General features: G+C 58.2%; 8 protein-coding genes across 8 annotated transcripts; 6 read left to right on the forward strand and 2 right to left on the reverse strand.

The window, feature by feature from the left end:
• Nucleotides 1–5,053: 5,053 nt before the first annotated feature.
• Nucleotides 5,054–8,005, reverse strand: C8Q71DRAFT_803670 (nineteen complex-related protein 2-domain-containing protein; the record flags this gene model as incomplete). Its single annotated transcript, XM_047925976.1, has 11 exons — nucleotides 7,725–8,005; nucleotides 7,588–7,670; nucleotides 7,328–7,539; nucleotides 7,066–7,275; nucleotides 6,909–7,017; nucleotides 6,744–6,859; nucleotides 6,444–6,691; nucleotides 5,847–6,392; nucleotides 5,504–5,779; nucleotides 5,157–5,447; nucleotides 5,054–5,101 (listed from the first exon to the last, which is right to left on the reverse strand). Coding segments are annotated over exons 1-11 (2,352 nt in total), but the record flags the coding sequence as incomplete, so codon positions are not given.
• Nucleotides 8,006–8,110: 105 nt separating this feature from the next.
• C8Q71DRAFT_345732 (uncharacterized protein) lies at nucleotides 8,111–10,028 on the forward strand. Its single transcript, XM_047917961.1, has 6 exons — nucleotides 8,111–8,323; nucleotides 8,381–8,528; nucleotides 8,577–8,765; nucleotides 8,816–9,071; nucleotides 9,124–9,268; nucleotides 9,320–10,028. Exons 1-6 carry the CDS (start codon nucleotides 8,131–8,133, stop codon nucleotides 9,793–9,795), a joined length of 1,407 nt encoding a protein of 468 aa, XP_047783021.1. The 5' UTR covers nucleotides 8,111–8,130; the 3' UTR covers nucleotides 9,796–10,028.
• Nucleotides 10,029–11,607, forward strand: C8Q71DRAFT_345733 (uncharacterized protein). Its single transcript, XM_047917962.1, has 3 exons — nucleotides 10,029–10,243; nucleotides 10,304–11,108; nucleotides 11,169–11,607. The coding sequence occupies exons 2-3, from the start codon at nucleotides 10,322–10,324 to the stop codon at nucleotides 11,543–11,545; spliced, it is 1,164 nt and encodes a 387-aa protein (XP_047783022.1). The 5' UTR covers nucleotides 10,029–10,243; nucleotides 10,304–10,321; the 3' UTR covers nucleotides 11,546–11,607.
• Nucleotides 11,608–12,741: 1,134 nt separating this feature from the next.
• C8Q71DRAFT_738489 (uncharacterized protein) lies at nucleotides 12,742–14,388 on the forward strand. Its single transcript, XM_047922661.1, has 11 exons — nucleotides 12,742–12,779; nucleotides 12,833–12,861; nucleotides 12,915–13,226; nucleotides 13,285–13,330; nucleotides 13,384–13,497; nucleotides 13,551–13,577; nucleotides 13,634–13,699; nucleotides 13,753–13,821; nucleotides 13,879–13,934; nucleotides 13,992–14,091; nucleotides 14,148–14,388. The coding sequence occupies exons 3-11, from the start codon at nucleotides 12,951–12,953 to the stop codon at nucleotides 14,186–14,188; spliced, it is 795 nt and encodes a 264-aa protein (XP_047783023.1). The 5' UTR covers nucleotides 12,742–12,779; nucleotides 12,833–12,861; nucleotides 12,915–12,950; the 3' UTR covers nucleotides 14,189–14,388.
• A 153-nt stretch (nucleotides 14,389–14,541) lies between these two features.
• Nucleotides 14,542–15,405, forward strand: C8Q71DRAFT_700219 (uncharacterized protein; the record flags this gene model as incomplete). The annotated part of the gene is made up of 5 exons (XM_047920109.1): nucleotides 14,542–14,634; nucleotides 14,704–14,812; nucleotides 14,884–15,139; nucleotides 15,192–15,278; nucleotides 15,339–15,405. The coding sequence occupies 5 exons, from the start codon at nucleotides 14,542–14,544 to the stop codon at nucleotides 15,403–15,405; spliced, it is 612 nt and encodes a 203-aa protein (XP_047783024.1).
• A 943-nt stretch (nucleotides 15,406–16,348) lies between these two features.
• On the reverse strand, nucleotides 16,349–18,552 carry C8Q71DRAFT_700271 (uncharacterized protein; the record flags this gene model as incomplete). Its single annotated transcript, XM_047920112.1, has 3 exons — nucleotides 16,349–17,977; nucleotides 18,053–18,376; nucleotides 18,433–18,552. The coding sequence occupies 3 exons, from the start codon at nucleotides 18,550–18,552 to the stop codon at nucleotides 16,349–16,351; spliced, it is 2,073 nt and encodes a 690-aa protein (XP_047783025.1).
• Nucleotides 18,553–19,182: 630 nt separating this feature from the next.
• On the forward strand, nucleotides 19,183–20,299 carry C8Q71DRAFT_345949 (uncharacterized protein). The gene is made up of 2 exons (XM_047917965.1): nucleotides 19,183–20,116; nucleotides 20,180–20,299. The coding sequence occupies exon 1, from the start codon at nucleotides 19,252–19,254 to the stop codon at nucleotides 19,885–19,887; it is 636 nt and encodes a 211-aa protein (XP_047783026.1). The 5' UTR covers nucleotides 19,183–19,251; the 3' UTR covers nucleotides 19,888–20,116; nucleotides 20,180–20,299.
• A 220-nt stretch (nucleotides 20,300–20,519) lies between these two features.
• On the forward strand, nucleotides 20,520–21,929 carry C8Q71DRAFT_345851 (uncharacterized protein). The gene is made up of 4 exons (XM_047917963.1): nucleotides 20,520–20,632; nucleotides 20,748–20,981; nucleotides 21,358–21,849; nucleotides 21,910–21,929. Exons 2-3 carry the CDS (start codon nucleotides 20,783–20,785, stop codon nucleotides 21,771–21,773), a joined length of 615 nt encoding a protein of 204 aa, XP_047783027.1. The 5' UTR covers nucleotides 20,520–20,632; nucleotides 20,748–20,782; the 3' UTR covers nucleotides 21,774–21,849; nucleotides 21,910–21,929.
• Nucleotides 21,930–24,173: the final 2,244 nt, after the last annotated feature.

Below are 24,173 nucleotides of genomic sequence, written 5' to 3' on the forward strand. Positions count from 1 at the left end.
ACGAGTTCATCATTGCTGCGCCTATCGGCCAGTACGAGACACGTCTGGGCATGCTGCACGCTTTCGGTCGACACGTGAACCACATTGCCCGCAGCAAGTCGGACGAATACGACGGGATCTTCGACCGTGTCCACAGAATTCTGCAATCAACATGGCGGTATTACGACCAGTTCGCACATCGTGTACGGGAAACCCTCTCGCGCAGACAAGCAGAGCTAGAGGGGGACGTTCGTGACTACATGAAGCTGGCGAGCTGGAAAGACGTCAATGTGCATGCATTGAAGCAAAGCGCTCAGAGGTCGCACAGACAACTCTACAAGGCTATACGCAAGTTCCGCGAAGTCCTCAGGCAGCCAGTCCAGGCTTGCTTACAAGTCTCGTCTGCGGATGTTCCGGGGCAGCAAGTGCAAGAGCTACCCGAATGGCTCATTGTAGACGACGTCGACATACCACCGTATTCGCAGGCGGCAGACCTAGCCCCATATCTCGCAAACTTGGATACCACATACAAGAATTTCCGCAGTCTTGTCTCGAACCGTTTGACGCTTCTCATTGCGTCTGTGCCGACTGATGGATTGGATGAGTTTGCCAGGGAGATCATCGTCACTTCCGAGTCTCTGGCGAAATCATCGCCTCCGTCCGATATGCAGTCTGCTCAGCGAAGCAGATATCTCAAATCACTGCTGACACGAAAAAGGAGGGCGTGGAGCGATCTATTGAAGGAACTCAAGAGGGTCGGCTTATCCGCCAACGTCAAGCCAGGATTGCTAGAGCAGCTACGCAACCTGCGCTGGCTCCGGGAACAAGAGCTCTTGGCGTTTCCAGCACACTGTGAACACGGCGCAAGGCGAGCTGATGATTATTTCGGGCGTGTATCGCATATACTGCCTGAACTCAGGGCTCTGCTCTCCCATCATCACGAAGATGTGAGCACGAGAGAGCTACAACGGGGCATTTCGCTTGTGGAGTCTGGTTTCGCAATGGCGATCGACAATCGCCGCAGGTAAGTCTGGCATCGAATCCTCGTGGTCCGCCGCTGATCTTCATCCTATAGCATTGACAAAGTCAGCGCTCCCTTCGAGCAGCTCCATGGCATCGTCGTTCGTATGCAAATGTTGACCTCTGCCGCCGTCATTCGGCCTAAGCTTACTCTGGATCAAATCGTTCATATGAAGATCTGCATGTGTCGACTGGTTCATGCCCTAGAAGAATTGCGTCTCCGTCTTCGAGAGCATAATGACACGCAACCCAGGACCATCATCACAGGGAGGACGCTCGATGATATACAACTACTCACCACATCGTCGCGAGAGCATGCTGCGAGCCTCTCTACTCTGATTCGAAAGGTGAAGATGGCCCCCGAACTTGCTATGTTAACAGGTATGCGTGTTGCTACGTCATTCCCGAGAAGCGCCACCTAACCATTCAACAGAGGAACTCGAAATCGTCAACAACGCATCGCAGCATCTGCGTCTGGTCAACGACGCTCTGGAGCGCTGGTCTGAGGGCCCAGTCATTATCCGTTACTTCACAGAGCCGATTCAAAGCTGGCTGGCAGTCTTCGGGTCCATGGAACCATTGTCCGTCGCCAGCAACTCGATGACCAGCACCGACAATACGGGAATGCTGATCGGAGCTCTGTTACTCAGCATTCAAGCGCTTTTATCTCTATGTCCGCCCACGGACCCTGCGCCCGATCCCGCCGCGGACTCATTCGTGCGCGCGAATACTCACCTTGCAACGCAATTCACTACCGCCCTCAACATTGACGGTATACTTGCACACGCACGGAGTGTATCAGCTTCACTGGACGGTTGTGGCTCGGACGACTTGCAGCTGAGAGTCAAGAGAATATTGCCTTTCTTGACAAAGTATCTGGAGCTGGCCCGCTACCATCTACATCGCCTGACCAACTGGACCGCCGCCTTGTTCAAACTCGACTACGTTACCTGTTCTGTCATGTTGAGGCTCGCCAAGGAAGGATTCTGTCAACCGCCAGATACAGAGGATAGCGGGGAGGGCGCGGAAGGTACGGAACTGCAGGCAGACGGGACCGGGCTTGGCGAGGGGTCTGGGGCTGAGAACGTAAGCAAGGATGTACAAGACGAGAGTCAGGTTGAGGGTTTGCAGGGCGAGGAGGAAGGGGCCGATGAACATGTGGAGAGAGCGGAGGACGGCAATGCCCTCGAGATGAGTGAAGACTTCGAAGGCCAGATGCAGGACGTACCAGAAGGCGGAGAGGAAGAGGAAGAGGAAGAGGGGGAGACCGATGATCAGCCCGAGGAGCGGATAGGTGAAGTGGACGTGTCGGACCCATCCGCAATTGACGAGAAGCTTTGGGGAAACGAGGAGGGTCCACAGGATTCTCAACAAGATGGAGGTAGAAGCCGAGACGATACTAAGCGAGAACAGGACGCCGAGATGGTGGCAAAGGACAGTGAGGGAGCGGAGAGTAAACCTGACGAGGACCATAAGCGCGACGAGGATGTAGGCACCCCGGAAGAAGCCGACCATGTCGCCGATGACAACGTTGAGGAGCAGGGAGAGGGAGAGGAGGCCGACAACAGGCCACAGGGCGCTCCTCTAGACGAGCACGTCCCGGAAGCTCATGCTTTGGACCTACCAGACGACCTGAACCTTGACACTGGGAAGGACAACAATGGCCACGACACGGATGAAGACCTCAGTCTTGACGAGGGGGATGAGCCTGATGAAGTACCTATGTCGGTCGAAGACGATCCCGTCCACGAGAGCCTGCCTGTTGACGATGCAGAAGACCAGCAGCGAATGGAGGACACGAACCATGGCGCCGATGACCCAGTCGAAGAAGACACTCCGACAGACGAAGACGGTCAAGGGACAGTCGCAAAACCTGATCTTCGTGGAGATGGCCAAGATTCCGGGAAAGGTCATGGCGCATCTACGGCCCAGGCTGACGAATCGCCAATGGATGTTGATGCCAATGACGAAGAACTCATGGAACAAAGCTCAGGCCACCCTGAGTCAACCATGGACTCTACGCAAGAAATTGCGATGCACCAGAATTTGGATGATGTGTAAGTTGATATCATAATGGGGACGGCAGTTTCTGATATTTTGTAGTGATGCGGGTGCGGATGTTGACCATGATGGCGGTCACAGCCAGGGTCTGGATTCTGTTTCAAAGGCGCAGTCTGAACAGGGCAGCGGACCATCTGCTCCCCGCGCCCAACTCGATACCAACCCACTCCGAAGCCTTGGTGACGCTTTGCGCGAGATCAGTCGACATCTGGACGACATCATCGACAGCACGGGTGCGACAGAGCAGTCCTTGCAGATTCAATCCGGTGCACCGAGCCAGGTGGAGTACCTCCAGCCGGACGATACAGCTGATCATACGCAAGCCCTCGGACCTGCCATGCAGGAAGAAGACATTGCCAGGCTGAATGACTTGAACTTCGCTGCCGATGATCCTGACAAGCATGCCACTGCAGCAGCTGCTGACGAAGAGCGCCCAGTCGAGGACACTATTGACGGACGGTCACCATCTCCGCAATTGAAGGCAGGGACTACATCTGAGTCTCACGCTGAAAGCATTGCTCGCGCTCTGACGCATGCCGATGTGAAGCCCGGAGTCCCTGGCGCCGCCAATAGCACTTCTGTTCCGTCCGATGGGTCGGCTGCTCCTCAACCCCTCGAGGCGTTCTCCAGGGAGGTGGAGCTCAAGTTGAAGGAGTGGCAAGCAGACGGGCAGCCTTCAGCTAGAGCCGGTGATATTTGGCGTCTCTACGAGTCGCTGACAACGGACCTGTCGTACGCGCTTTGCGAGCAACTTCGGCTCATATTGGAACCCACTCAAGCGACACGGTTGAAGGGCGACTATCGGACCGGCAAACGGCTCAACATGAAGAAGATCATTCCATACATCGCCAGCGAGTTCACGAAAGACAAGATCTGGCTGCGACGTACCCGGCCCAGTCAACGAGAATACCAGGTCCTGATAGCTCTTGACGACTCGCGGTCCATGGCCGAATCGCACTCCGTGCACCTAGCCTACGAGACGCTCGCTCTGGTCTCCAAGGCCCTGAGCAGGCTCGAAGTTGGAGATATCGCCATCGCTAAATTTGGAGAGTCGGTCGAGGTGTTGCACAGCTTCGAAGGCGGGCCGTTCACGGACCACGCTGGAATGAGGGTCGTGGACGCTTTCCACTTCGACCAGAAGGCGACGCAGGTGCTCTCACTTGTTGAGAGCAGTCTCGAACTGCTCGAGCGGGCGAGGGAACGCCGCGCGATGGGTTCTACGTCTGCAGGCGACCTCTGGCAACTGGAGATCATCATCTCAGACGGGATATGCCAGGATCATGAGAAGTTACGGACGGTCTTGCGAAAAGCGGAGGAGCAGCGTGTCATGGTCGTGTTCATCATCCTCGACTCTCTGCACACCCGCAGCAACGTGGACGGTTCAGGCACGTCATCCGATCAGAACCAGAACTCTATCTTGCATATGAACCAGGTTGCGTACAAGAATGTCGACGGTCGGATGGATCTGCATGTCGAGCGCTACCTGGACACGTTCCCATTCGAGTACTACGTCGTGCTGAGGGATGCGGAGGCGTTGCCTGACGTCTTGGCTGGGACATTGAAGCAGTTCTTCGAGAGGATAGCAGAGGATTGAGGGTACATTGTACGGTAGAACCAATGGATATGTATATTGACCACTTAGGGACGCGCAATATCGCAGTCGAACTGAGGATTTCGACAGCGATCGCAACCATGATCGCAGTAATGCCGTGGAACCTCACTGCGAGATGTCTGACAGCGGAACGAGCCACACACGGCGCAGACAGACTCCTGAAGGAGCTGGACCGTGTGGGTCAAAGAGCTTCGGTATTGATATCCCGAGTAACGCATGAGATGCCCGCGTGGAACGTGGATGGCAAACCATACCACAGCACGAGCATCCCCAATATTGCACAGCTGTGCAGAACCTCGGGCACACATCAATCTTCGCACACGTGGGATTGTCGGTCAAGACGAATCTGGGCACCAGAAGAGTCGATTATATCCCTAACCTAGTCTTCAGTGATTTCGGTATCAGCTCATTCGGCATGAGCTCAGCGACCTACGAACATTCAGTAAGAAGGACTGGTCTTCAGAAAGGTCAAGCAAACACATACCTTGCGCATAGACTCCTCCCCGCCGACCTCCCAGCCACCCTCGGCGACTGGTAACATATCGCTGCCCACCAAGTTCTGCGCCAGCTGTCCAAGGCCGAACCGTTCCCCGGTATATCTTCTCCACTGAAGCAGGTTTTGAAGTAGCTTATACCGTCGCGTCAAGAATCGCCGGCGGGCGGGAATCGCTTCTGGGTCAAAGCGCGGCTGGTTGAGCGCTAGATACGGAGAAATGATCGAGTCGGTCGACGTCACAGCAAGCTGGAATGCCGTGACGACGGATTTCAGTAGCATCTAGTATTATGGAACGTCAATGTAGGCAGATACAGACAGGACGGAATGGCCCTTACCTCGAACTTTAAATTACTCCTCTCGACGGAGAGCTCAATCTGCTCCGCCAGGTCCGTCAACTTCCTGACGTCCGTGGCGGAGTAAGGATCGAATGCCCCTCCCTCCAACAACTTGCACAGACGGGGAATTACCGCAGTCGAAATCATCGCCGACACGAGGTCGCCATCAGGGCCCATCTCGGCTTCTTCGTCCTCATCTCGGTCATCCGGTCGACTGGGTCGTGAATATTGGTACAGCGCGTCGTACCACGAGAAGCTATCGAGCGTCCTGCTATCCTACGGACGAAAGTATCAGCCACATCAGCCATGACGCAGGGCAAGGCTACGACTGTATCCAACGAACCTCCAGAGGACTCCAACCGAGGATCTCAAGACGAGTCCAGAACTCCCACGCACCGACCATGCCCAAGCCACCCCATGCACCAGAGTAACTATCGCTGAACTGTGTTCGCCATTCGCCGAACCACTTCCCAAGTCCTCGACTAGGGTTCTTGAACTCCTCCGCCTGCACGTCGGACATGATTGCCTTGCCGTCACGCACCACTCTGCCCAACGCCGTCTGATAGTCGGCTGCATCTGATGGTGGTAACGATGAGTCCGTTGAGTACCCTTCTTCTTCGTTATTCTGCGCCTTGCCACCAGCACGCCGCAGGAGTCGCCGCTTGTTCCGCGCGTCGAGGCGATCGCGGCGCAACGCTGCGGGGTTGGCACGGGGAACCACACGGCCGAGATCGTCGACTTCGTCACCTGCAGACACTGCTTGGGGTAATGTGCCCAGGAAAAGGGAAAGGTCATCCTCATCTTCTGCTTTCCTTCGTTGTGCGATCATGTCAGCCCGCTCCTTGAGAAGGTATACCTGTTCGTCTTCGAGCTTCTCGAGCCCAGGGTACTGTAGGGGTCTGTGAGAACGTACTGACACGGGAGAAGTACAGCAGCATACCTTCTCATCCAAGAAAGTAGCGACGCTCTCGACCCACTCCCGAAATGCGGCGAACCAACTGCGCTTGTCCTCGGCCTTAGCGATCATCTCTCGCATATCTTTCTCTCGCACGTCTAGCTTGAGTTGCTCTTCTCCCAGGGAAGCCATTGTGGCAGTATTTTGCTGATGTGATGTAGTTAGCGCTGTAAGCGATGTTGTCAACCGAGCGACTGCAGCTCCTAATGTCGGAATGGGAGTGATGGGCGGAACTGCATGAAACGTCAATATGTGTATGGAGGTTGATGGCGTGTCGTCACGTACTAGGTGCTGCCTTGTAAGTTGGCTTAGGTGCCTTCTCAAGAGTCTCGGAGACGCGTAGACCACCGCGACGAAGCTGCTCTTGCTCCCACTCCATTGCTTCCTCATCCACTTCCTCTCTGTCAATGAGTTTCAGCGCTGCATCACGAGCAAAGGTAGGAGACGTACGCATCGGCTATCAGTTCGTTCAATTCTTCACGCCGTTTCTTAGCTTCCGCTTTCTTTGACTTCTTGCCGAGCGCAATCCGCTCCTGCGCACTCGTATACTCGGCATATTCTGAGTACACATTAGGCCCAGGATCCACAATTTTGTTGAAGTACATACCATCATCGGCGTCCCCAAGCTCATCTTCCTCGCGCATCAACCGGCTCTCAGGATGTGGGCCTTGCGAGAAGTCGCTCCGTTTTGAGACGGATAGCGAGATGTAATCTTCGCTGGTGTTGCTTGTTCCCAGTGTCCGCAAGCGTTCACGCTTCTCTTTCGCGACCTGAACAGCAGACGCTGATGGAATGGCGGTTTCGAGTTCCGGTTCAGCTGCATTGCGCTGTTAGAAGAGGCTGCGTTCCCCGCATACATCGATGCTCACCAGAAAGGTCGATTACGCTGGACATGTGCGATTGCGGGAGCGAGTCTTCGACCATTGACATATCCGCGTCGTAGGATAAGTCCCCTTCTGGCATGGAAGGTCTGGCACTGGGAGTGTTTGCCTTGAGTTCGTTGAGATATGCCGCATCGTATCTGACGCTTGAACCGGATCGCGACGGCGAGGGGAGGTCAATGGCCGCAGGCTTGAAATGCCTGGACTTGATCATTAGGTCAGGAACAAATGGTGGATCGCAGACTTACCCTGCCGATGCTGGATGCTGTCCGAGCGCGAGTTTCCTACTAAGATTAGATTTCTTCACCTGGAACACCTCGCTTTCTCCTTCCTATCCTCCTCGAGTTATCAGCACCTGCTCCTGTGGCGCACTAAGACATCTCACCTCATCTGCCCCAAAGCTAAGTCTCGATTTTGGCTTCTCGCGTGTCTTGAGCTTCTTCTTCAACTTCGTAGCCAGTACACTCGGCGGCTCTGCGTCCTCGACGTCCGCGGTCTGGCCGTCACCGGTGCTTTCGACGGCATCGGGAGTGGAAACTCGGGACCGCTGCACGTTCTTGGGCTTTGACTTCCTAAAGACTACTGGTGCATCTGCCATGGATACAGAAAGAGGCTGCTCGTCGTGCAGAGGATGTCGACAGCGAAAAGGACAATGACCGCCGCGACGCAACCGCGACCGTCGACCGACTCGAGTCGACGCCACCTCCAGATCTAGGTCATGTGATTCCATGATGACCTTCGCGGATTTGGTAAGATTCCCACGACCGTGTCGTTTAACTGTGACCGCGATCATGTCCACGCGCCCGAGACCGAAACCGCGTCGCGCTCAGCCCGTGCCAGCCCTCTCCCCTGAGCCTTCCTCCAGCTTCTCACCGCCACCGCCAACTGTGAGCACCGTCAATGCTGAAGACGAGGACTCTCTGTTTCTGCGTAATCGTAACCGCACTGCACAAGCATGGAAGAAGTTGAATAAAGTTGCCGAAGGTGCGCGCGTCTCTGGCTGACTTGGTTGGAAAGCCTGACTGTATGCGGGGTGTCCAGCGCAGGAAGCTAAGCAGCAGGTCATTGAGATATCGGATGACGATAACGAGGGCGTCAATGCAACGCCTCGTCGACGGAAGAAACACAACAAGAAGCCAGAGCATGATGAAGCCCTGCCGAGCTGGACTAGGATGCCTGCTAAGGAAATGTGTGTGTCATAGTTAACTTGGCAAATATTCTCCCTCATGCTTTGCAGTACCCTGATATCTTCGGACGAGGATGAAATACTGGACCTCATTCAGCCAGCACTCAAAGGAAAGCGCCGTCGTGAGCCGGAGCGCGATGAGCGCAGGGACGCCAAACGCTCTCGCAGTCGCTCAAAGTCAATCACACCTCCCCCTGCCGTGCCGGAGCACGCCAGGCAACACGCTCGTGAAGCTATTCGGTGAGTGGACCACCATCTTCCCGCCTTCAAAAAGCTGAACTATGAGACAGTCAGATCATGGGGTCTGTTCCCCGCCTAGCCGCGCCTATTGAGATCGTCGAAGACTCACTCGACAACATCGAACTCGACCCTGAACTCGCCTCGATAGCCCAAGAAATGAAGTCGTCGGCGGCCGAGCGCGCACGAGAAGGTTCCGCCGCACCTGACATAGGCGGTCCCCCAATAGTGACTATCAGGGTTAAATGGGTTCCACATCCAAAGAACCCAGTGGCTCGGCAACAGATCTGGGGTTTCAAAGTCAAGCGCGTGAGTGGCCTCAGTACTTTACAGGCCACATAATGTTCTAACGGGTTCACAGCATGATTCATTCCATGCGCTGACAGAGGAAGTGGCCGATTTGGCCGAGGTCATCACGGACAATGTCATATTGAGCTACGATGACAAGAGGGTGTTCCCCTCAGCGACACCGCACAGCATTGGCCTTTGGGCCGAAGCTGAGCTAGGTACGTGTAATTGAAACTTGCGCTTAACTCTGCGTAGTGATCGCCTTTCAGAGGTCTGTGACAGAATTACCTACGAGTACCTTCAAGAGGCCCGGCGCCAGCGATCTATGTCCGTTCAGCCACACGACCACTATCAGACAGGTTCCCCGTCTGGCAATCGATCGCCTTCCGTAATCCTGGAGGAGCTTTCACCTGAGCCCGAGCCCGAAGCTGGCTCGTATTCGACGGCAGGCGAAGACGAGGAAGACGACAAGTTCCGTTTGACGCTGCGCTCCGGGAAAACGAAGGACATCACGCTCACGGTCCGTCCTTCAACGACATGTGAAGCTATCGTCAAAGGCTTTCTGAAAAAGGCCGGGTTGGCCGACCTATATCCCAATATCGGCGGTCCTGTTGGGAAGAAAGGGAAAGGGAAGAATGCAGAGGGTCCTAGGTTGATGGTAGACGGCGACAAACTGAACCCATCATCGGAGATTGGTGGCGCTGATCTTGAGGACGGAGACCTCGTGGAGGTCGTTGGATTGTGAGCGCCAGGTTTCCTCAGCCCTTATGTTCTGTTCCTTGTCCCCGCTTCCCGGTCTGCCCTTGTGTCTCTGACTCGCACGTCTGTGGGCTTGTTCTAGCTTATACCCTACTTTAGTCAACTCTAGCGTATCGTCTATGGCAACGCCGTGCTTATTGTTGCTCGACTCCGGTTCTATATGCCTTGCGCCTCGTGTCACTAGTGTTCATGAAGGGTGACGTGATTGCCTTTCTCTCATCCCTTATATATCTCGCGAAGCGTCTTCATCTCGCACTAGTGTCCACTGTCTACGCCAGTAGTTGACACGCATCCGCAGCGCCTCGATAGCAGTCGGCTTGGGCCACAGGCGCCACAGTGTCATTGGTATATCGTCCTAAGCGCTTTTGAACCATACATAAGAGCAACTGCTGACCGAGCTTTCCGCCCAGCCCTCTGGTATCCGGACGTCGCAGGTATGTACTTCCCGTCGAACTGTGTCTTTTGCAAGTGCTGATCGCGCACATGGTGGGTAGCTAAGGCGGGGGGACGTCATGCTTCCTCAAGAGTTATGCGACTACATCGTTGACTTTTGCCACAGCGACGTCGACGCCCTACGCGCTTGTTCGCTTGCCTCGCGTGCATTGCACCGCTCGAGCAAGTCCCATATCTTCCGCGCCATTACGATCAACAGCGTCGATGCTCTCAATCGCTTCTGCAAGCTCTTGTTCACCTCGCCGGACGTCGCTCCGTTCGTGCAAGAGTTGTTTTTCAACACATACCGGCACTTCATGAGACGAGAACCATTCGTCTGGATCCATCACACCGTCGCGCTTCCCGTGCGCCTCAAGCGCCTCAAGACGATTGGCTTCTCCTACGTCCGATTCAGTGACCTCGCGGGTTACCCAGTCATGCCCGCTTTTTATGAAAATCTGTCGCGCTACCGGGGTATCCGGGAGCTCCGGATCTGCTCGTGCGATTTCGAGCACATAGACGCCCTCGCGGACTTCATTTCGACATTTGCTCCTCGGAGGGAGCAAGGGCAAGCGTCGCCGTTCGCGCTCAGCCTTGACTGCGTGAGCTGGGGTGTGCCTGCGCGAGTGCTTCCTTCCCGCCTGGACCTCTGCCTCACTTCCTTTACCATCGTTAATTACTCGAGAGCCGACCTCGTCGTTTCTTGGCTGCGCCACACGCCAAGCCTCAAGATACTGCGCGTTGTCACCTTCAAATGTGTAATGGGCCGGGAGCTTGAGGTTGTGGGCAATTTTCTCCGTCATCTTGGGGATGTGCTCGAGTACCTGCAGCTCGGGATAAGGCTCGATAGTGTCCCACGGCGTGTCGGTAAGTCTTTGGCCTGTAGGATCTCCTAGATGCCCGAAGTGACTGTTCCTCTGTATGCAGATGTCCGGACGTGCTTCAACTTGTCTCGCAACGTGTCGCTTCGCTCACTGCATCTCCGGATACTTGACTTGGATCGACATTTCATGCCCTGGGTCCCTGCGCTGCTCCTCCAAGTCGCCCATCTGCCACTGCAAAACCTGACGTTCGACATCTGGTTGCACATGCCTGCACAGCTTGACTCGCCGATATGGGACGACATTGAGGCCATCTTATCCAGCAATGGATTCAAGACGGTCCAGAATGTTTTGTTCATCCACCAGGGCGCTTTGGGTTTCGCAGAAACAAGGGAGGCGTTGGAGAAGAGGTTCCCCGCACTCGTGCAGAGACGCATGTTGACAGTGCGGGACTGTTCGCAGACACTTCGAATGTGTAATTGAACCCTGTGTTCATTCAAGTTTGTCGTGTGTTCTAGTAGACGGCTCACTATCATGTTGCGTTTGCTCAGGAATAGAGCGTTTGCATCGCAGTCACGATATCATCATACTTCCTCCGCACAGGTGACTAATGTGCTGAGCAACGACTGACAGCGCCGTGTAGACAATGGGCTCGGATATATGCAGCCACAATCAATCTTGCTAGCGTACCACCCGATTTTGGGACGCCGTCATCTAGTCTAATGTGAGCATCTTAGATTTGTCATATATACATTTGGACTTTAACCTGCGATTTTTGGTTGCTGAAAGCAGTATGGGTATTGAAGATTGCGCCGGCGCTTTCCCTAAGGTACGTATCCAGCAGCCATCCTTGGCGACGTCACCTGTACTAGGACTGAATCCGAACATAGCATACCAGCGCACAAAGTGAGGCGATTTTCGAATGCGTACCGTCCCGTCGTGTATCAAGGATTTCTAACTCAGGTAGACTTTGCAACGGTGGAGTCATTCAAGACAAATTGAATGGGGACGGGGTCCGGTGCACGTCACTGGCATCGCGAGCGCGTAGACAGCGCCACCAGACAAATGGCGTGTCGAGTACTCTGTCTTGCCTATGTGTTGTGTTCTCGCCCTGTATAGCGGCTTTGTTTTGATTCCCTCCGAAGGCGTTTGCATACACACCCGTTCCCTCGGCTTCCATGTGGCAAGAGTCTAGGTGTCGCCCTGCTCTCCCCAGATCGGACGTGCGTCTGTGTCTTTCTGTCCGACTTCTATTTATCTGACACGTCACTCGAACTCCAAGCTAGACCGTAAGGACAGTCGTCATTCTCCTCACTCCGAGGTATGGCAATATCGTGTAGAGCACGCGAATACCCGCCGTCAACTAGCCTGTCATTTCCCAAAGCTTCACATCCTCATGTCCAAGGCGGCATCATCTCCCCCAACATAGTAGGTCGCAGACGGCCTGCTGGACTATCTCCTAGGCGCTTCCACCTACTCAACTTCCTGAGGCAGGTCCCGGCGCCATCGGCGACCGAATGCGCCATGGGGATGACGAGCGCAATGATCGCGCGAAGAAGGACACGGTGTTCCATTCCACCAATGTTACTCCAATGACCGGCTCTTGCTCTGATTTGCGGCTTGCGGTCGAAATGTTCCCAGTACATACCTATACGCAGCATCCTCGCGGCATGAATCTAGGCCCAAAGCGAAGTATCTCATTGATTGGATGTGTATCGTACGTTGATTGTCCCGCTTCTATGCTTATCGGAAACTTGAACCTCAGTTCAGGACAATGCAACCGTCATGCTCTGACTCAGGTGAGGTTGCGAACGATAAACCTTATAATGCGAGGTACTAATAGTTACCTCAGTACGCGACTTCTCTCTAGGACCCACATCCTCATACCATGGCAGCAACACCCCTCAGGCGAATTGCCCTTATTACTGGCGCGGCTCAAGGGATCGGACGAGCAATCGCTCTCCGTCTAGCGAAGGATGGCCTCAATGTCGCCGTGAACGACATGCCGTCGAAGCGGCAGGAGCTGCAAAAGGTCGTCGCCGAAATAGAGCATAGCGGCCCGGGAGGCCAACAGGCTATGGTCGCTGTCGCCGACATTTCGTCTGAGAATGACGTTCAGGTCATGACGGCATCCGTCATTGAACAGCTCGGGGGAATAGATGTGGTCCGTCTGCGCACCCACAGTTGTTCCAATAGTGTTAAATCATTGATCTCGGTTGCAGATGGTTGCTAACGCTGGATACCTTTATGCCGCAGAACTTGTGGACTGTGAGTAATCATCTGTCTCTGCTTTGCTCTTGGGTTAAGTAAAACAATTACAGCGACAACAGAAGAATGGGATAAGATCATGGCGATCAATCTCCGGGGTACCATGCTCTCTTACAAATACGCTGCAATGCAGATGATTCAGCAAGGCCGTGGTGGTCGAATCATTGGTCAGTCCGTGTGAGCCGCTATGTTCTGGGCATTGAGACGAAGGTCGAAGCAGGCGCGTCCTCTTCTGCTGGAAAGCAAGGTAGGCAGTGGGACCCGAAAGACAGATATAATCCCTCACTTACATTAAATCCGCAGGGTGCAACAATGCTTCGGCATACGCGGCTTCGAAGTTCGGTGTTCGAGGTTTGACACAATGTGCAGGTTCGAAGATACCATCGTGCCGCTAGAGCATCCTGCCCTCAACAGCCCCACAGCCATAGAGTTAGCGAAATATAACATCACGGTGAATGCTTACGCGCCTGGTGCCATAAACACGCCCATGGGTGAGTTAACTGATAATGCCATTCTGACGAAAACTCACCGGTCAATCGTTGAGTAAGTTATGCATCCACAAGATGCGGAACGCGGCTTAGCTCCAGGGACGACAATGCTCGAGGTATAGCTTTGCCACCATATTCGCGTAGCTCGCTTGTGAACTCATCCTGTACACCAGCTCACCGGTATGCTTGAGCGCACACCACCTCCAGCAGATCCGGGAGTGATTGCCAGCTTGGTGTCTTACTTGGTCAAACCCGAGGCCTACTTCATCACGGGTAAGGATGTACCCTCGTTTGAGGCCTCGTCGCGCTCACCAGCTTACTCATTGAAGGTCAAACAATCAACGTCAACGGCGGTACTGTCTTCGACTAAACCTCAGGCTATGGGCATGTTCAAAGCGTGACGAGATTCAACGCAACCGCCGGTCTATATGAAGCTTCACCGTGACCTTCCGTGCCAGCCTTGAGTCTATGACATTTCGAGCTTTATCCTATGTACAATGCCAGCTATCACCGAGCTGCCGATGGACACACTGTACTACCGTACTACTACTACGTAGTATGATTGATATTGGCGCAGACTACAGTCTGAGCAGTGAATGACAAAACAGTGGCAGGCGGCCCGGGAGCGGTCCTTCCCGCCAAGTGGCTTGAGGGTACCTATGATCAGGCGCTCGTGAGTGCAACTCGATCGTATCGCCATCGCCGACGTTGACCAGCTTGAGCATGGCCGACACTTCACAATGCTTCTACTGCCGCAAGGAGGCAATGACAAAAGATTTCAAGCGTTGCTCGCGCTGCCGCGGCGCGCTCTACTGTGTAGGTAGCGCGCACTGGTAGAGTTGTTGCGATCGTGCTGAGTGGGCGCGATCATGTTTCCCCAAACAGAACTCCGAATGCCAGAAACAAGACTGGGCTAGCCATAAGGAGCTGTGTAGCGACTCGGACCGGTGGTACGACAAGTACAGCGGCTGTCGTGATGGCTCAATGCACGAAGGTGCGCCAGTGTGTCCTCGCTAGTCCAAAACCGCCCCAGCCAGCGCTCATGATCATCTACGCTCCATCCAGGCAAGCTGGAGCTCATAACCTGGGAGTACACGGATCCCGAGTCCGGGGACCGCATGGGCTGGGGTAACGTCCTGATCGAGGAGGCCGATGACCTGAAGCGCAAGTTCGAGGTCGACTGCAAGGGCAAGAAGTCTCTCTTCTTCAAGAAGTGGCCCCAGGGCTTCCGGTGGACGTGCTGCGGCATGGACGGCGGCGTGAACTACGGCTGCGACCACCACGGGACGGGGAGCAAGCCCTGCACTTGCGACTTCTGCCGGTGAGTACGTCTGTTCGTGTCACTCATCGCAGCTGACGTCGTGCGATGGTAGCATGGGAAGGCCACTGCCTGACAGTATTTACAAGGAGAAGACTGGTCCTCGCATGGGCCTTAGGCTTCCGCGCGGCCCTGACCCTCGGTAAGTCCGTTCCTGAGGATCATTGGAGTGATCCTTTTTCCTGAGGCTGTTTTTACGTAGCTCCTTCAATCCCGTACTGGCTGCCCAGGCCGCGCAAGGCCGTAGTATGTTCGGTCTGGAGATGTAGTAGGGCGGATTCCTGGTGCGATGGCTACCATCTTTACTTGATTTACTGAAAGCTTTGTGCGTGTGCTCTTGTATCAGTGCGTTCCTCAAATTGTACTTGCGTTTGTAGCCTGTGACTACCACGAAGCTGTTGCCTGAGAACCTTCGTGACTACCTCAGAGACCGCAACGCTTAAATATCGTTCTTATTGCGTAACCACGACGGGGAAACAGCATGGCCTGTTTCACTCAGCTATACAAAGCTCGCGGTGCACTCTCACGGGCACTCGCCGTTGATGCGGAGAATCCGATCCCGATGCTACACTGCGATACAAGTAAATAATTCGGCAGGCTACAATAAAGCGTCCATCGGGACCATCACACTCGGCAAGCGAGACGATTCAAACCAGGGCAGAGTCGGCGGCGGTAGTCGCACGCACGCACTAGATTAACGTAATAAGCGGAGGGTGTGGTGCGGGTCACTAGCACTAGTCACTACGGGGACACATGTACATCAACAAAAAGGTAGGGGGCGACACAGCTCAGCAAGCGTTCTATCGGTGGATTCTTCTAAACAGGCGGGAACATCCATGTCCATCGTGTCGGGAGCAAGCAATGGCAGGAGCACTAAGTAATACTAGCAGCGGGGGCGGGAGCGGGGATGCAGAACTTCTATGGGATGACTTGTGCGAGAGGGGTATGCGGTAAGGGTAGCTATTTATCGGACCAAGTAGAGTAGCGTAGTGGTAGAGAATACACTTCTTGCGCGGGAGACTTAACGGAGACTGAGAGAAACATCGACGGACCATGGGGATGGATCAGAAGAAGGGCACGACGGACGTCGAGCAGCGGGGGCAACGGCGCCATTCCGCCTCTGCCGATATTAGGCCGACAAGCACCCCGCCACACACCAGGAGACGACAAGCGCAGCGTCGCGGGCGCACGGCGCACTCACGCTCGCACAGGCTACGAGCCATGCTCGGCGGCCCCACGCGCACCCGCGCGGTATCCCGTCGCCGCCGCGAACTCGCGGAAGTGCGGGAGCTCCACCTTCTCCTGGACGGCCTCTGCGGGGTCTTCGGAGAGACTCATCGCACGCTGGTGCGGCGACGACGGGGACGAGGGCAGCTTCAGCGGCGGGAGCTTGATCGGCGGAGACGCCGCGCGGGAGACGGGCACGGACGCGGCGGACAGCACGCCCGGGTACTCGGGCGGCGGGGGCATCTCGACGAACGCGGAGCGGCGTGGGTGGATCGGCGTCATCCCGAACGCGACGCGCACCGAGTGCGCGAGGTGGTGGTGGTGCGGGTGGTGCGGGTGCGGCGAGGCGCCGGGGTGGTGTCCGTGCGGCGGGGAGGGCGCGCGCGAGCTCGACGCGCTGCCCGCGCCGTGGCTCCCGAGCGAGTGCGCGTGGCTCCTGGGCGAGCTCCCGGAGCTGCTCGGGCCGCTGCTCAGCTGCGGCGTCGGGATCGCGGTGCGCTCGTGCGTGTAGGGCGCCTGGAAGCCGTGGCCGACGCCGACGTGCGCAGAGTAGTCGAGTGGCGCTGTGTGTCCCCCGAAGGACGCGTACGACACCAGGTCGCCTGAGCTCCCGCGTTTCCGGCTGAGCAGCCCGCTTCCCGGCGGGCTCCCTGCGACGCTCTGCGCCTTGCGCGTGCGCGACTCGTAGGGATGCATGTACTCATCCGGGGTCTCTATCGCCGGGGGCAGTCGGAAGGGCGACGGTGCGCGCGAGGGCGTGCCCGAGTGGATGTTGAGTGTGCGGAGGCCTCCAAGGAAGGGGCTCGTACTGGGCGTGGCATACTGACTGGGCAGCGCATGCTCTGACGCCGCATGCGCCTGCGCCGCAGAGTGGTGCGCAGATGCATGCGCGTGCGGGGGGGACAGCGCGGGCTGGACGGAGTCCGAGTCCGAGGAGATGGGCGAGGGCGAGTCGTCGTGGCCGACATGGAGGCGCTGGCGGTGCGGCGCGGACGCGGCGTGGTACGGCTGTGCCCACGGCGCGTGTGCATGCGCGTGCGCGTGCGGCGGGGCATGCCCGGGTGCATTACGCGCATGCGACGCGTCGACGACGTGTCCGCTCGCGAGCGGGTGCGCGGCAAACACGTCTCTCCGCGCGGCGCTCAGGCTCATCCGCCGGCGGCCGTCCACGAGGTGCTCGTCATCCATCGCGGCGACGAGCGGGCGCTCGCGCTCCCTGCTCGTGCCGAAGTAGCCTGTGTCCTCCGCGTGGGGTGCTGGGGGGTAGAAGGGCGTGTTGAGCGGCGTGTTCGCTGCGCTCTTGGATAACCGGCCGTGGAAGGAGAGGATCTCGGCGTGCCGGGCCTCGTACTCCGCCCTGCGCAGCGCCTCGCTGTGCCGGATCTCGTACTCCGCGCGGCGCAGTGCCTCGCTGCGTTCGAGTGCGTAGAGCTCCTCCATGGCAACGCTCGACAGCGCGGAGAAGGCGGTGGTGTGTGCGGGGGCGGACGTGGGCAGGGCCGCTGCGAGGGCGGGGTCGAGGGGCCCGCGGCGGGGGTGGAAGCCGGGGCCAGGGTAGTCGTAGGCGGTGGGGTCGGTGGTGAAGAGCGCGGTCGGGCGAGCATACGAGTCGTCCTGCGCGGGCGGGTGTGAGTATGCACGGCGGGGAAGTGACGCATATAGCCACTCCGGGGTAAGTCCGGGACGCACCTCGTCGTCGCTGTTAGCACGGCTTCGCGCCTTCTTCTGCACCCTGACGCTGTCCGCCTCCAGTGCTGCTTGCCGACTGCTCAGCTCCATGCCCTCGTCGTCGTACTCGCCCTTGGCCTTGGCCTTGCCGCGGTGGCTGCTGCCGGCGGCGGGCGCGCCACCGACGTGATGTGGGGGGTCATGGTGCGGGTGAGCGGCGTTGTGGTGGTTGTTGTGTATGCGGGAGTGACGAGTGAGCTCGTCGGAGCGCGAGAAGCGCTTCTCGCAGCCAGGGAATGTGCACTCGAAGGGCTTCTCGCCAGTGTGCGTGCGGATGTGCCGCGTCTGCGGGGTGGGCCATGTGATTAACGCCGGAAGTGCGGGGCGGGGGCGTTACGTACCTGGTGCTCTAATCGGCTGAATGCCCGGCCGCAGAGCGGGTAGGGACACTTGTATGGGCGTGCTACGACCTTGTCCTGCGGGGGCGGAGGCGGGGGCGGGGGCGGGGGAGCTGGTTCCATCTTGACACGGACGGCGGTGTGCATGGCATGGGCGGGGAGGTGGGTGGGGAGAGGGGCGCGAGAAGGGGGTAGGGTTATATTAGTACGGCCGGCGGCCTGGGATGCTGAGGCAGAGGTGATTGACACGTACGAGAAGAGCGACGTCAGCGCGACGGACAGGGGCCGGCTTGTGTACGGGGCTTGGAATGATGAGGTGGGACGGGGAACTGCGTGCGTGGCCGGGGCTGCTGGGAGATAAACCCGGCGATACGGAGGCGTGCTCGCAGGGCAGCGCGGGCCGGGGCAGGCAGCGAGAAGGCAGCGGGTGGGTGATCGCGAAGGCGGGCAGCGAAGGGAAGCACGGTCGCCTGAGAGACCCAGAGGGGTCCGGGGCCGCTGCGTCTGGGTCAAATAGCTGGGGCCGCTGCAAATTGCGGCGGAGAGGGGGCAGGAGACGGAGGCCGGGCTTTGTGGGCGAGGGCGTCGCTGGCAGCGGCAGAAAAACGTGGGAAGGGCAGGAGAATGTGAAAATCTCGAGGATCTGGCCGAAGTCTGGCACAGGGCGACCCCGCAATCCTCCCCACCTTGATCGTGCGCGGGCGGCCGGGGTGGGTGGCGGCGCTGGGCGGTGTGGGCGCCGGGGTGGGCTGCGGCGAGGGGGCTGCGCGGCGAGGGGGCTGCGCGCTGTGCTGGGCGGCGAGGAGGACGTGGTGGACGTCGATGGGACTGGCGATAAAGAGAAAAGGACGGGCGGTGGGAGATGTATTCCGCCAGCTGCCCGCTGGGAGGGTCCTCCCCTCGCCACACTCGGTCCGTCCCCCGCCGGCTATCCTCGGCCCTGTCGCTTACCAATCCGCCTTCCGTCCCCCGAAAGCCGCACATTCTGATCCGGGCCGCCGATCGCCCGTCCTGCCGCCGCCCGCCGCGCCCTCTCGCCGAATTCTGCGCTCTGTTTTTCGTGGCACGGCGTGGACGACGCGGGGGGCTCTTTCTGCCTGTTCGTTGTTTGCCACACGGCGCGCGCGGTGGCGGCCGCCCCAGGCTCGGCCTTTGCGGGTTATCTCCTTATCACACGCCAGCGCGGCCTCGCCTTGCGGTGCCTGCCCGCGTCGCGCACCGCACCGAGATTCGATGCAGACAGACGCCGCTCGCCAGCAGCGCGCCCGAACGCGCAAGATCTCCGCGGGGGATAGCCGAGGCATCATGCACAGGCGTACACACCCGCCTTCGCGGCCATCCCCCATCCGGCCGCCCTGTCGTCACCGCACCCCACGGGGCGGCCCCGTTGCCCCTGCCGTTATCCGCCACCGCACCCCGCGCTCTCGCCCGCCGCCTGGCCAGACCGGTACAGTATAAATCTCGTATGGCCTCGCTGCGATAGAACGTCTGCCTCTTTACGTGTCCAGGCAACGCCCGCACGCGACTCGCAGACGGGGCCTGAGGTACGCTGTGTGCGCGCCGCGTGCACCGCAGACCCGCGCGCCCCCTGGTTGCGCGACCGCTCGACGGGTTGGCATTGCACGTTGCGCGATGCGCTGCTGATCTGAGACGAGACGCAGGCGCGCCGCTGCTACCCCCGCTCCCAGTGCGCACCGCACGCGGGTAAGTGCGTCTGTGTCTTGCACGTTCGCTGACAGATCTGCCATAGCACCGCCGTCACTGGCCTCCGGATTGGCAAGTGCGCTGCCGTACCAGGTGGCCCGTATTCCTCGAACGCCGCACACTCCAGACTGGGGCCCGGTGTATTCGCGACGCACACGATGCAGCGGCCGCCAGCAGGGATCACTGCAAATATTGCAGTCTGGCCACGCACTGTACGATCAGCCGGTCGCCTGCTCATGTATTCGTTCCCTTGTTTCCTTGACTATAGCACCCCACGCGGCGGTCTCATTTCCAGCTTCGACGCCGTCCCCGCATCACAGCGGCGATTCATGCCAGATTCATACGACACGGAATCAATTTCTCTCGAACGTCTTCCAGGCAAGCTTCCGGAGGCGCCCAGGCCCACAGGTGTACAGTCGATGCCGGCGGCTTCGACTGTCTCACTGCTGTGAGGCTCTGCTTCCGAAGTCGCTCCCTCGGCGCAAGCTGAACCGTGCAGGTAGGTGGGAGACGTACGTACACAGAAGGGACTTCAAGTTGTATATCGCGTCATACGCCTAAAGCTCTTCACTCGTTGTTTCGTACTCGATTTTCCGCTATGACTACCCACGCAGCTGATTATAAGATCTAACAGCTTGCGCGCTCCGCCATGACATACCATCTCCGTCCCTCCACACAATACAACGGTATATTATACGGCTCGGACCTAATCGCCATTGGAGCCCACACAGACGTCCTTGTTCTCCGCAGAGCGCCCAGCCCAAGCCGGACAGATGCACCCCTCAACCAGCCGCATCTCAGCCACTTCCTCAATGGAGGTAAATCAAGCCACCGCTGTCAGGTTACAGGTAAGCAGGAGTTCGCGGGAGTCCTGGCGGGAGCATCTACATCACGGTCAGACGTGCTACAGTTCAAGTTGATCTATATCTGCTTCGGGCTGCGCCCCACCACAATGTTCATCGGCATCAACGCCCGTCCACGAGCCACCTGCGTCTGCCAGTGCCCAACGGCCCTCTGGGTCTCCCGCACCGGGGGTCGGGGCACCGCCCCCACATCCCCGCACCCAGAGACGACGTCCGCATGCGTTCTGGACCGCACAGCGCACACGCCCGCGCGCCCATCTCAGGCCCATCTCCCCGTGCACTCGTACTGATCCCGCTGTCGAACGTCAAACAGTCTGAGGCCCCTCTGCACTGCTGCTGTGGCGTACTAACTTAGTCGTAGTGACGCCGCGACCCGCTCCGCTTCCGCTCTCCCCCTCCTTGCTTCCGCGTTCCGAGCGTTTGGCTGGCCCTTGGCTGCTTGGTTGGGCAGGTTCAGGTTCCCTCGCAGCGACGCCCGCTCGTGCCCCCGCGCTGTGCACTGGCACGCAACTCGGGTGTGCCTGGAGGGCGCGTCGACGTGTCCCTCGCGTTTGTCAGGTACACGCGCTGCATGCGGGGCAGCGCCGTTCGCGCCCACCTCCCCGGACAGGCTCCGCGTCCGTCTCTAAGTTGCGTCCCACGCAGACGCGGGGCGTGAGGCGAGGAAGAAGCCCTGCGTACCCCGCGCGTGGGGCCCCTCGATCCCCAGTCTATATTTGGGACACGACCTGTCAACGGGCCTGGCCCCCTTGTCGGACGCCGCCGCTCGCTGGATAGGAAGCTCTGACGGTCTGGCCTCTCGCTGTGCCCCGCCAAAGGTGGTTGTTCGTCCAGAGTTGGGTTCCACGAGACCGTATGTACGCTGCAAGGCGTGTTTTTCGCGACTGTCCGTGATACTTCCATGACTTTGTAGGCCAATCCAAGGACAATCACCGTAACCCGCAGCAAACGGGGCCCCGCGCCCGCCGCGACCGTCGAGCTCCCCGAGTCTTCCCAGCGCGACAAGAAAAATTCGTACAGATCGTGGCATGGCACGCCGAGTACCCCGGCCCCGGGTCCGGTGCCTTCTCGGTGCCCATCTAGGCAGGTGCATTGACGATTTGGATGCGGTGGCCAGAAGGGGTGGGCTATTTGTGGTTCGTGGCCAAGGTGGTTCCGTGGGACGTGGATGGCCGGATTGGTGTTGTGTGGGTTCGCTCCGGGTGCCGGACGGAACCTTGTTTAGTGCGCCTCTATTGAATGTTCAATCTGAACGCGATTGCCCCGAAGTTGTTGGTGGGCATGACGGGTGCAGGGCGCTGAGCGGTATGGTGAGTCACTGGGTGTTGGGGCTTAATCCGGATCGTTGTTGCTTCGTTGACTGCAACTGCATGCAATGATTGTTTCGAACGGGCGGTCGAGAGAAGCGCCGCGGTGCCACGAAGGTGTTGATTATCACGAGTTCTTTGTTGGTCTGTTGGTCTGCGTCACGATGGTCGATGGTTCCATTTTTTGCAAGGTGCTTCTGCCGCGCGCCGGCGGGATCAGTACACATTCCATTGAGCTGCTTGACTCATCGGTGTCACGTACAGCATCGTGCACCGCACTGTGTGACCGTGGAATGGCATTGTCAGTGCTCTTGGTCGGGGCGGAACGCGATGGCCATCGTTGTTCCTTTACACCGTAGGCAAAACAAGTGGTCGTAACGCACGGTGAGGACGGCGCCTCCGAACCTCCACATCTGCGTTGTCCTGACGCGGATTGGTTACAGAAGCCCTATACAACGCAACAAGGGGAACCCGTCAAGTGTACCCCATGCCCGCCGGGGAAGCCACGATGTCATGCCCGCCGCGTCGATGCACTTCTGAGCTGCTGACAGGCTGGACCTCTACGACGGGCCCCTCCGCACTTCGGACTGCGCACATTCACGTTGGGCCTTCCTCAAGTCGTTGGGAAATGGTGACCACGTATCACACGTCGGTCGAGAGAGGGAACTGCGGTACTGAACAGAGGTTTGACGTCCTTCTAAGTCATCTGAGTCTCAGGCACTTCCCAGACTTGCCCGCCTGACGGAGGCCCGGGGCTGCGGAGAGTTGCAGTTGTACACAGGATCTCCCGCCGGCGGCACGCAGATTTTGCGCGGTGGGACCGGTGCGTATAGGACGTTGAACGGGATAGGTCCCTGCCATTCTAGGACGGGCGAGTGCGCTGGGAATGACGAGCCCTGCATGCCATGCGGGCGACAGAAGGTCGAGAACCCCGCTAGAGTGACGACAGCTGCAGGAAGGCCACGGCGTAGGCTCGCATTTCGTTCTACCCTGTGTCTCCAGGTGGCAAATGGGCTCCCTACCATTCGTCCGCCCGTGCATCGGTAGTATCATGCAACCTTCTGTCGTTCACCTCCGCAGGTCCAGGCCCTAGCATGGCAAGGAGATCTGGAAACATGGATGATGCTGCGTGCTATCCCACCTCCGACGTCAGACCCCAGCGCCCTGCAGGACTGCAGCACACCCAGCTTCCGATTCGCCGATTCTCATTCTCACCCCTTGCAGATCATCCTGTTCCGGTCATCGCCCGGCGCCCTCGCCCTCGCGATCGCGCGTCCCCCGCTTCCCCGCGCACCCCAGAGCGAGTCTCCGACTGTCGCGTCTCCGAGTCCCTCAGCCCACGGCCAACCCAGTACCCGATTCCCGAGCGCCGCGTACGCGATATACATACAGTGCACGCAGATGGTGACGCGTGAAGCCTCGACGCGTTGCCGAACGCAACTACGACTGCGACCGCGAGCGGGAATCTCAAAACTCTGTTTCGCGGCCTCTGGTTGGTACGTACGCCTCTGCGCGGGGCGTGCGAAGACGCGGCACCCACGACCACATCGGAGCGGAGAAATGCTGGGCTAGGTGCGCCGCCGCGGGGTGCGCGGTTGCGTATGATCGATTCAATGGTACGGTGTCGTACTAGGGTGGCGTGTCTTGTCGTGCTCGTCCAGGCCCAGGATAAATTTACCTTGGATCTACCGGTACCACAGCTGGTTCCGATTCAATGGGAACATTCGTAGTCGGTGTGCGTCACCTCCGACTTTGGGATCTCCATCTCCGATCCAACGTCCTACCACTCCGTGTGTGCACTCGCTCCTTCGACACCTCCCCTGATTACGACGTCGCGCTAAGAATAGGGCGTCCGGGTGGCATGCGTCGT

The sequence above is a fragment of the Rhodofomes roseus genome (genome assembly GCF_022264815.1).
Source record: "Rhodofomes roseus strain CIRM-BRFM 1785 chromosome Unknown C8Q71scaffold_3, whole genome shotgun sequence".
In the NCBI taxonomy this organism is placed as follows: domain Eukaryota; kingdom Fungi; phylum Basidiomycota; class Agaricomycetes; order Polyporales; family Fomitopsidaceae; genus Rhodofomes; species Rhodofomes roseus.